This window comes from Stomoxys calcitrans, chromosome 3 (genome assembly GCF_963082655.1).
Source record: "Stomoxys calcitrans chromosome 3, idStoCalc2.1, whole genome shotgun sequence".
Taxonomy (NCBI): Eukaryota; Metazoa; Arthropoda; class Insecta; order Diptera; family Muscidae; genus Stomoxys; species Stomoxys calcitrans.
In genome coordinates this window covers 104,252,499-104,264,608 of record NC_081554.1, presented here as the reverse complement: position 1 = coordinate 104,264,608, position 12,110 = coordinate 104,252,499, and the positions used below count along the sequence as shown (strand labels likewise).

At 37.0% G+C, this 12,110-nt stretch overlaps 1 protein-coding gene across 3 annotated transcripts in view; it reads right to left on the bottom strand.

Annotated features, from left to right (window-relative positions):
- Positions 1-1,515: 1,515 nt before the first annotated feature.
- LOC106092744 (uncharacterized) overlaps positions 1,516-12,110 on the bottom strand; it is a 102,771-nt gene continuing 92,176 nt past the window's right edge. For all 3 annotated transcript variants that reach the window (XM_059364978.1, XM_059364977.1, XM_059364979.1), the window contains one exon: positions 1,516-10,756. In XM_059364978.1, coding sequence (XP_059220961.1) covers positions 1,801-10,701 — 8,901 coding nt within the window. In that variant the 5' untranslated portion in view covers positions 10,702-10,756 and the 3' untranslated portion in view covers positions 1,516-1,800. The remainder of the gene's footprint in view (positions 10,757-12,110) is intronic.

Here is a 12,110-nt window from a genome sequence, read left to right as displayed (position 1 = left end):
AAAATATTTTTTTCCTATTTGTATTTTCCTCTGAAGTATTGTTGTTGTAGCCGTGTTTGTACACTGAGGCGGCAGCCCTTGCTAATGAGGAACTTCGCGAGATTGATTGTTGGAGAGATTATACGTAGAAACGCCTACTGCGCCAATTGCTAACTTCTTGCTCATTACGATGGATATTGTTTCACTCAGACTCTCTCAGAAACATCACTGTATGCCACACGAGCACCCTCGGCGCTGCAGCGCGCTGGTTAAAATTGTGTGTAAAGGTGGAAAATGTGAGGCTAGATGCCTTATTGTGACATTATTACCAACTCTGAAGGTCGAAGATTGTATTTCCACTACCGCACCCAGCGTTCGTATACCTAGTTGTATACTGAAAATGTTCAAGAATTTCATCTAAGCTGGTACACATTTTGACCAGCCTTCATCCATTGACATAAGTTTAGGTATCGATATATACTCTCCTATCGATATTTACTCTTACTTTGTGGTGTTATTTCAATCCGAGTTAATCACAATCAAAATCGCGAGCAATATGTGTAAAGATGGAAAATTGTCTGAATTACAATTATCTCCGGCACTGAATAGCTGTTAGCATCACACAGGTTGGAACATTAAGGTCCGATCTGTGTGGTCTTCATTTCTGTCACGAAAAGTATAGCTGCGTGCTACCGGGCGCGTCCACAGGTAGCGGATAGTAGAATGCTCCATACGGAGAAGCTGCAACAGCAGTCAGCCGTCTCGATCGGAGAGTCTCAGTGAGAGGCCGGGCGGCACCGGCTCTTGCACAAATAATGATGCTCGGTATGACAAGGCGAGTTATTGGCTCCTATAAATAACTAAAGGCCACCTTGTTTTTCTGGCGATCGGTCCTTTGAACCGGAACGAGCTTGCTGACACAGGAGCTTGACGATGATCGTTACCTTCACTTGAATATGAATATAAATTCTATATTTTTATTATTAAAACTAGCTTAAATAAGTTTGAAAAACTAATTATTTGAGTCGTTATCTTTGGCAGGTGTATTGCACGGGCGGCTAGTACAGCTCGAACTATATTATTTAAATCTCTATGAATCTACCTAGTTTGTAACGGCAAATTTCCAATACCTTATTGCAAATCCCTATTACTAAAAACTAATGATGTACATGCACTCAAGTTAGCTGTAGAAAAAATATTGTAGTAATTAAAGCATCTGCTTATCATGGACCCATAAGCGCTCTATTCACAGGCAACTTTGGTACTAGTAAACTTTGTCCAGTAGAATAAAACATATTGAATACCAAAACATAACAACATAGCGCAACTGTACATGTTGACTGAGCTTTGGTCCCCAAAAACTAGAAGTTTGAATCGTGCCACATACCAACCTGAATATGGTCCTGGCAATTCGCTGTATACCTTTGGCAGTGTGCATACCTGTTCCTAGGTATGCAGACTTTGCTATATGCTTTTGGACCCACAATACTATTGTCCAAGCAGTTTCAACCAAAAGTTATTAAAAAGTTACTCGCATTAAATAATGAAAACGGTGATTTATTTTAACTATTAATACGGCAAACCCTTATCAGATATATAAAATAAATAAGATGTTTTGTTACTGATCATATATACAATGTATTAATTTAATGGGCTATATTATTAAGAGAGCTTAAACAATATCAATTAAGGTGAACTTTTTGAATTTAAGGATTTTTGTAAATAAGTTTCTTACAATTAACAAATATAAGTGAAAGGTTAAACGATATTTCCCGTATGTTTGCTAGTATTTTTAAACATATATTTTTGCATTATTTAATTTTAAGTGCCCACCGTTGGCTCTTGTCTGATTTCAGATTTAAGTTTAACAAACTCTTTGGCGACTTCATCGTTATTGCGTTGGGACAAAATACGTAAAATGGTCCATCCAGTTTCGTCCATATGAATGCGTCTTTGTAGCGGTAGCCAACAAGAAAGCGAACCTTTCTCCAATATATCTTTAAGGGGTATAACAGCAACGCCCACCAAGCGATCATCTCTTGCAAAGCAGTAATCTTTGACACAAATATGTAATTCAAAAAAATCTAGTTGTTCCTCTGTACCAATAGTAAAATTAAATGATTCGTTGTATTTCGGCGACCAGTTATTTGATTTGGATTTAGTCGCAAACTTTCGCTTTTTATCTTGTAAGTTCGGACCAATCAAATTTATTTCGACAAATGGGCGAAACATTCCCGATGGTATCTGCCATTTAAGATCATTTGCAGCGACAACTTTTACATTAACTTTATATTCACCAGTGCCTGGGTGGGAGTACAAGTCAATTTGTACTGATATTTCGCCAACACTTTCTTCTTGCATATCCGGATCGGGATCTAGTATTTGGCAAGAAATAAATGTTTTAATTAATGTGTCCGTCATTTGTGTGTAAAGGCTTAACGCATAGCGTAAACTTTGTAGTTCCGGAGATTTTTCAAGAAAAGTTTTCTTCAACCCATTTCCCCCAGCATGGAAATATTGTTTTATTGTATCTAAGGCCACGTCAAGAACTGCACATTGTTTGGGCGACAAATTTTTTTCAACTTCTTTTGAAATGTCCATTACTCCACTCAAAGCACTTTTTACATCTTGTTTACCTGCCATATGCGACTTAAATAGGCGTCCCATATCTTCTATTTTCGCATTCGAGGCTAAATTTTTGGCATTATCTGTAAGATGCTTGAACATCATAGTTTTATCTGTCATTGGCGGTAAAACAATTGTTTTTTCTAAAGTACGCATTACGATTTTCCACAGTTCTTTTAGAAGTCGTTTTAAAACAGTTTTTTCGCAAGACTGAGCATATAATGTTAAAGAACCATCTAAAAGGTCCATTAAAGGTCGCAAAACTTCGTCAGCCTCCAGAGCAACAACATTACTGTTGATTTTTTCGCCTGCAACAGAATTGCCCTTAACAGCAATTAATAAATCGCCAAGTTCTCGTAACGACTGTGTGATGCGAGGTTCAAGGCTAATGGCAAATTGTGAGGCTAAATCATCGAGGGCAGAGTTCAAATTCTGTTGCAATTCTTTTAGAATGTTAGCAGCATCTTCCTCAAGTTTGTCTCCACCCATTGATTCAAACATTTTTTCCAACTGAACGCGAAGCTGTTGAATATTGTTCATTAGAATGCAAGCGACGCGTTCGTCTTTCGTGTGTTCTGGAAATTCTTTTTTAACAATATCAGCATAAGAAATTAACACTTTTACGATAGTTTTAGCAAAGCGTCTCATGTAACGTTTCCATATTTCAGGATCAGGACACTCGAGCTTGCTAACAACATCGAAGCATTGAGTTAGTTGTGTGAATACATCTACTACCGAATTTGAAAAAAGAGAATGTTCGCTGCTTCGTTGAAATCCGTCCTTTTTATCCCGATTAAATGCACCATGAAGGTATTCCAAGGAAACATCATCATTTTCATTGAGCCACTGCATAACAAATGGTTCAAACCACGCTGGATACTCCGGAACAGCTCCTCTATGAGGTGGAACTTCTTTCACATAATTACTATACAACCATTTAACCCGAAAATGCAAGTTCATGTAGGAAGATGATTTACATAATCGATGTTGTTCGTGCTCCTCGAGAGCATATTTCATATCAACGGCAAACAAACTCCACATCGTAGCCGCTGAAAGTTGCCCAATATTTAACTCTTGTGGGAATTGATTTAGAACTGTTCCATAGCTATTTTTATCTTCGTCAATAACTGAGACTATTAATGCTATTAGTTTATGCCAAAAATCGACACTATCCAATTTTGGTCCATGGTCGTCAGATTCGCGCTTGGCCTCGTTTGGATCCACCTGAAATTCCCTATTATACAGTTCGTAGCAGTTTTCAAAAAGAAATTGATAAGTGGATCTAAGACAAGCTTTAACGCAATCTTTAACGACGGTGCTAGCTCTCGGTGGACTCGAAAGTTCTTGAACTTTCATACGAAAGAATGTAATACTGGTTAGTAAATCGACGGTTGACTTTAAATCCATTAGTTTTTCCTGACTAGATGCTGGAAAATTATTGCGATACATGGAAAGATCGATTCGTAGTGAGTTGTGTAATTGATCAAGAAGTTTAACAAATTTTTCTTTTCCAAAATTGCTTGCGGCAAAACGATCGCTTGCAGACACTGCGGACGATGCGGTGGTGTGAGCGTAATACGCATTAATATTGGCTAAAAGCGTGCTCATGACTGCTGGAACTCCAGGGCACAAATATTTTGCTGATAGACAATGAAAGTGTGTCATAGCTTGATAAATATTCTCTATGCCATAACGCATAGCAAATTCATCGACAATTTCTTCGGGAATTTCATCAAAATACAATTTCCAAGCATCATCTCCCTTTTGTTGCGGCAATTTGACCATGCCACTGTTTTCCTCACAAAGATAGTGAAAAAGATTTTCGTGTAAGCATGTGTACTGAACGTGATAAGGAGCAACCTTTTCCTCGCCTTTTATTTCAACTGATATGTGCAAACGAATAGCTCCGGAAACTGCGGATTTATCAGTGCGTTTTTCTAAATTATACCACACATCCATTTCACCTGACAGTGTACGGACTTCTATTATTGTTTGACCAAGGAAATCATCGGATTCACGAGTAAGTTTTTGTCTGAGTTTAGATTTAAGATCGTTGTCTTCATCCCAAACACGAACCTTTATACGGTCAGATGAATTGTGACATTCAAAGTGGAACTTTTCATTCCAAACTGGATTTAATTCTTGTGGCATTGTTCGTGTACGTTTTTTTACTTTACTAACTTGAACCGTCACATATGGATCACTAGTACCGCTTTTATCCTTCGCTATTAAGCCTTGAGCACATATCACTGTTATGGCTATTTTGGCAGACCATTTGCTGGTACCATCTAAAACGCTTTGCTTCATCGCTTTCATATGACCAGTGTGACTTTTCTCTTCTATGTTAAAAACTGCTCGAATTAGTTCAAATATTTCTGGCTTTTCTTCTTCTCGCTGTTTCATGCGTTCCTTCATGGCAGTTATTATAGAGTGCGCTTTATCTTCAGCACCATGTTTAGAGCTTTTTTCTGCGGCTCTTTGCAAACAGTCTGCGTTTAATAGATCTTTGCATTTTTCGTGACATTTAACACCGCATTCTGTGCATCGGACACCCTGTCGAGCTATGCCCCACAGAAGCCCTTCACACTCGTAGCAATAGGTTGGAGATGTAGCCGTCCATAGTACGAAGTTATGTGGAGTAGTTGAGGAAATTGGATAAATTAAAGCTTGCAGAGATTTTTTGTATACATGCATTTTCAATTCTTCGTCATTAAGAGTGGCTCTAGGTACTGCCGAAGTAAGTCCAGCATTACGCTTTATAGCCGCCATAGTTATTTCGGAAACAAGAGGAATGGATTTTCGGCGAGGCCTTATATCGGGCATACTATCAATATTGCTATAAAATGGATTATCTCCCGGGTGACCATTAACTCTTAATCCGACCGAACCAGTACCTCCTCCGTTATTTAATTGCATTATAATTTTATTATAAGCCCAATGCCATCGTTTAATTGCAGTTATTTCCGGTTTTCTCTTAGAAATTTGCATATGTCCGCTCACAACTTCCTCCGTCTCACCACGCATTAATTTCTTTTTGCAAGTTTGACTAGACGTTGCTTGCATATCATTCGTTGGAAACTCGTCATCGTTCATAACAACGTTACTAGATTTACGACTTAATGATTTTGATGGGGAGCCCACAGTATCGTGCAAACCAATTGATGAAATTTCATCCTCCTCATCTTCTTCTAATATAACGCTATCCTGTTTCTTCACATGATGACCATATATATGATTGCTGGGTACACTATCCACATCCTTTGGGTTTTGGTTGCTTGTAATGGTTGTTTTTACAGTCATTTCGCTACTCTTAAGACTGCCATTTGAACTTTCTTCATAATTGCCACTGCCGTCACTGTGGCATATGTCGTCAATGTACTCTTCACTATTTTCATTGGAGTGATATTCCGACTCCTCATCCACATAGCCCAGTTGTATTCGATTGTGTTGTGAATTCTTGGAATTTTCGATGCTGTTTTTCGAGATTTCGATACATTTATATTCATCATCTGCCTCAAAATAATCATCATGGTAATCATAACCACCATTTGCGTGTTCAAAATATGCATTCGTAGTCGTTGGTATTGCCGTCGATTGTGCTGTGTGCTGGACATCCAAGTAATAGTTATCCTGTCCATTATCGATATCGTAACTCGGTGTCCGTTTTAACTGAAGAGATTTGCTACGGATAACGTCTTCATTATCATCGTAAATCTCTGCAGGCTGCTTCATTAATATTCCCGATTTACCATTGATGATGGGCAGTTTTTTGCCAGTTGATCCAGCTGTTGGCACAGTCGGCAATAGTTTAACATGTTGATTAAACTGGATTTGATTACCATTTGTACTATAGTGGCTTTCGTCGGAATCATCCACATTTCCGAGTGATTGTGACTTAACTATATCCTCGTTTTGAATTGGAAAACTACTATTATCATTGGCAAAAACTGATATAGTAGATGAATATGTTGCTGTAGAAGATGAATATATATGATTTTGCTGTTTTGAGATTTTGGACTCATCTTTTATATTAGACTCCTGCAATGGTGCATTAGACTGCAGATTTTTTTGCACTTTTGTGCTTGCAATCGAAGCCCCTTGGTTAAGAACTTGGGTAGCAGTTTGCATTGCCACAGCAGCTTTTCCAAAAAATGAACCAAACATTCCCCCACTAGCGCCACTTTTTGTTGCTGGTGTAGGTTTAGATACGTTGGATGTTATGCTGGATAGAGATGGCAATATCGAACTTTTAATACTTGTTGATGTGGCCGTACTATTTGTCACAGCTGAAACATCTGATCTTGTAGTCGAGCTTATAACATATTTTGGTTCATTGATTAAATTTTCGGGCGCCGTCACATAATCATACTCGTTGTAATCATTCATTTCCGTGTAATGATTATTTTCGGTATATGCAGATATTCCACTGCATACATTATCTGCAGTTGTCATTACGGTCATATCAGGTTTAGTGTTCACATCATCCTTTGTATAATCAATACTATTAGTTACTTGGCAATATTCTACATGTTGTGATGTATAACTAATATCGTCTACGGTCATTGTGTCCTGTTCTATATTTGTGCTGATAGCTGAGGAGACATAAAGTTCAGAGCTATCTTTATTGTAATTATTGTTCTCTATACAGACATTGGTATTATTGTTGTTGTACATTTCTTCTCCTCGCGATGCATTTCCTAAATCCAAAATATCCGCAGTATGTACATCTATATTATTTATTTCTTCACCTTGTAATAACTTATATGAGACTTCATTGGTAACTGACTCAGATGATGTATTTGTGAGGCTGTTTATAGACTGCGATGATGATGTTACAGGTGCGGATGTGGATTTTGTAGCAGCTGCTAGTAAACTACCAACATTTGGCACCAACTTGGAAGCCAAACCAAACCCGAAACTCTTTTTAGAAAATGTGGAATGTTCAGAATCAGTGCTATTTGTTGAATCCAAAACTCCATCTAAACCACCCTTTAAGCTTTGGGAAAATCCACCAAAAAGGCTTGAAGCTTTAGCAGTTGCGGACTCTGTAGCATTACTTGTGTTGGGTGGTTTATAATAACCACTCAATGAGCACTCACTATAGTTATTTAAAGATGTTTTAGCATCTTCATCACCAAAGGCAGAATCTAAAGGTGAAATGGACACAGTTGTTTTATGAATAGCATGCACATCACTTACACTAGACGTCGTTGCTGTGGAGCTAACCGTTGTAATATTGGAGTTGTCCGATATCAATGAAGTGAGATCAACATTGAAGCTATTATAAAATGTGTCATCAAAGTTAACTGTTGGTAAATCGGAGTCTGATGTGTAAGTCGAGATATCGAGTTTAAGTGAACTATATTTGTTATCTTCTTCTTCTAAATCATCCTGTACATTTTCGATTTTAGATGAGAAGTCGATGTCTGGCTTTAGCATTTCCGTTAATATTTTTTCGGTATTTTTCGCAGACGTCCCATCGTTTAAGCTGCATAACGAGCTTGTATCATCAGGAAATGTGCTTAGGTAACCACCCCCCTCATATAAATTGGTAGTTTTTTCGGTACTACTAAATTCCATCGCGGGCAAAACAGTATCTGATATTTTGTAGGTATTAAAATAAGCATTTGTATCACTTAACGAAGATGTGAACAGGAAATCGGTTATGTAGGCAGGTAAGTCCTTCATTTCCTGTGCTGTCGTATCTAATGATACATTTGGAGTTGCGAGGGAATTCACTAAGTTGTCGTTATCTGTCCTTGGGATTATTTCCTTAGAAAATAATTGTGATGTTTCAATTGTTTTGTCTGGCTGATTTGAAGCGTGTTGTTCAGAGTCATCCGTATTGTTTAGAAATGTTGTGCTTTCTTGTTGGATTAAAGGAAGTGACAATGTGGAGTCCGCAAAAAATGACTTTGAGGTATCTATATAAGATGTCGCAGATTCTGTTGAACTTTTTGTTTCGATTGAATTCAGAAGATAATCCTCGAATTTGTCACTATACAACTTTAAAATAGACGCAGCTTCCCAAGGTTTGTCTTTATAGTCATTAACATTTGTGCTTATGTTATTTAAGCATGTTGATGTAGTTGTGGCGTTGCGTTGTAAAGGGGATGATACAGTAGTCGTTGAAAGGCTTGCAATGGATGTGGACGAACACTTAATTGGAGCAAGGTCAACATCGCTATTACTAAGACTATTATTCTGTGAGTGTTTCAAACTACTTCGACTTGTGGCATTATAAGTTACATCATCGAGAAATGTTTTATTATAAGTAACGTTTACATCTTCTAAAATGTTTGTTGTCATCATTGTAGTTGAAGATAAATCTGGAAACATTACGCTCGACGATAAAGTTGAATATGTTATAGGGTCTGTGTTATGATATGAATGTCTGGGATCGGAATGGAAAACGTCAGTGTGTTTACTGCTGATGTCATTACTTATAGGTTTTAAATCATTTGGATCTTTGTTGCTGGAACTAGGTATTGTCGAAGATTCAGTCAATATTTCATCAGATAGAGTAGTACTTAAATTAAATTTGTTATCCAGATCTATCGATGGTGTTGATTCAATAAATTGTAATGCATTGCCGGATGTGTCTAAGGCAACGTTTTTTTTATAATTTGCATCGAGTTCATACGATGTTTCTCGCAAAATACAAGTGTCCGATGAAATAGCTGATGATGTGACATTTTCTAGTTGTTTCTTACGATGATATATGGACGGGGATGAAGACATTATTGCGGTATCCTCAACAAATTCATCACAATACCCTTCTTCTACATTTATAGTTTCATATGTAACCTTCGAGTTTTCGGATAATTTGTCACAACTGATGCCTATATCATTGTCATAAAAATTGTTGTTTTGATTAAAATTATTATCGTAATTTCCCCTAAAATTGGTGTTAAACACAAGGCGCTTACTATGACTCTCAATATTATCATCTGAAATATTATAACTTGAAAGCGCTGTGCAGTTTATTGAAGAAACTTTGTTCAAATATAATGATGTTGAGGCATCATCCCGATTAATTGATAAATTTGTGGAAATTGAGCTATTGATAATAAATGGATCCGTCTTAGAATCTATTACTTTTTGTGAACTTGATATAAGATCAATCGTTGGCGCTTTTTGGAATGTTGTAGGCGACTGCGGTAATTGCTTACTCTTTGCTCTATTACTGGTTAGTGGCGTATCGGGTAATTTTTTTGAAAGTTTTGGTATTCCATAAGATGATATATTTGTTTGCAATGTGGATGTTCCTGGTGTTGATATGTTATTTATATATTTTATATTTTCGGATGATACAATTGGTGATGATGAAGACAGCAAATGTGTTGTAGGAGCAGCCATTGGTGTAGTAGGTAGACCATCTATATTAATTTTTGCAGAAGTATAGGAACGACATTTATGATCATTGTTTAAATCGGCATTACTATTAAAAAAGTAAGTATCATTTGTGTGCGCGTAAGAAGAGATATCTTGCAAGTTGGAATGCTTCGTTGCTGGAAAATATACTGTATCATTTGTTAGCGTACCAGTACCAACAGCTTTTGTTGACGATTCTGACTTTTTTAAGAGATGCTGCGGTATACGTGTTTCACCGCTTGCAATGACAGATGCCGTTGTCATTGCCAGAATTATTGATTGGCGTCGTTTCTGCAAATCTTGCAGTTTTTGTTCATATGCCATTGTTGTTACATTTGATAGCCTTTCATTATAAGGCGGCATTTTATTGGTACCGTTTGATCCATATTCGTCATAACCCGCAGTTGATTGCAATTGCATTGATGTATGTGGGCGTGGCTCCATAAGATAATGATCATAATAAATATTTGTGTCACTATAATCTGTAGCCCTGCTACTTGAGCGGCAGCGCGCTATGTCATTATTATAATACTTAGTATACGGTATATTTGTTGTAGAGAACGTACCCATACTGTCGTGAAGACTTGTGTGGTTCTTATATAATGTCGGTGTATTTGTCGTTGACGTTGCCATCGGATTGGTACAAACACCAATATCTTCAAAATATGGATGCATGTTGGTGCTCGTTTCCCTTTCATGACCGTAGTTCATGTCATACCACATGTCAAACGTTGATTCAATAGCGATGTAATTAATCCAATAGAATGTTATAGAAAGTCTGTGAAAAAAAGTTTTCTAAATTAAAATTAAATTTTATATTATAAAATAAAAAAATTCGTGCAAAACAAAGATCATTGTGCGCATATATGTATGTAAATAGTCGAATTTTGAAATTTTCACAAATGGTATTATGGTTGTCGAGACGAAAATTCAATTACATTTTTGGTATCACGTAAAGGCCTGAATTTGTTCTCGTAAACGTGTCATAAATGTAGGAGAACGTGTTAGCCATAGACTATGGTTATCTTATAGCTCTCACAGAAAAATGGCTACGAACTGCAACCAGTGTTGCCACTCAAGAAAATTATTTCCTACCAAAATTTAAGAAAAATCCTACCAAACCTGATCAACATCTACCAAATGTTGTGCAAGCCAAAAATGTGCTATAGAATGTGTTTTTACCCAAAACCGAACAGTTGGCCATTTTGCCATCCCACTTAGACACACATCAAATTACATTATAATTACAATTTCAACGCTACAAAGTACTAGATCGTCGTTATTCATATAGGATCTAAATACGCCCGTCCGTCTGTTTGATAAAATAACTCTACAGCCTCAGGTTCAAAAATGACCTCTATCTTAATATAGTACCCTTTAAACTGATCTCCCGATAAGAATTCTTGAGTTCATAAAGTCGTATTCTTGACCTCATTTCAATGAACAACCGTGCCGAGTTTGGACAAAGCGGTCCCCCAATTTATGCGTTTGAGCCCAGAAACACTTACCACCAATTTTCGCCGTTACAGTGAGTTGCATGGACCCTGAATATCGACTAGATTTGGTCATATTTGTATGCAGCTGCCACATATCCCTGTTTTCCGACTAAAGGATTTCAACGCACAAAAACCGCATTTCCTATCGACAATTATTGAAATTTAGATGAGATCCCTTTACACTAGTTATAGTCAATATTAGAACTTACGCCCTTTTTCCGGAAATTTTAATCAGTGAGACCCCTTGTAATAATATTTAGCTCCTCGACTTCCATGAGTTTTTTTCTGCATTCTTAACGAATACATAGAAACAACAAGGAGAGATTTTTTCGGTAATTAACTTGGTATTTATATGTATGTTGGAAAAACCTACCAAGACAATAAAAACCTACCAATTTTGGTAGAAACACACCAAAAACGGCAACACTGAATGCAACCAATAGATTTCTGACATTTTCTTTTGCTGCACTCTTGAGAGAAATTAGAGAACACGAAAACGTTTACAGCAAATCGTAGACATGTTTTGTAAGAATAATATAAATGTAATTCCACATTAAAGGTTAAAATAGGTTAAATTACAATTTTTGTTGTAGTTGTTGTTGTAGCCTCATTTTCATGTGAAGGTGGTGATCCTCG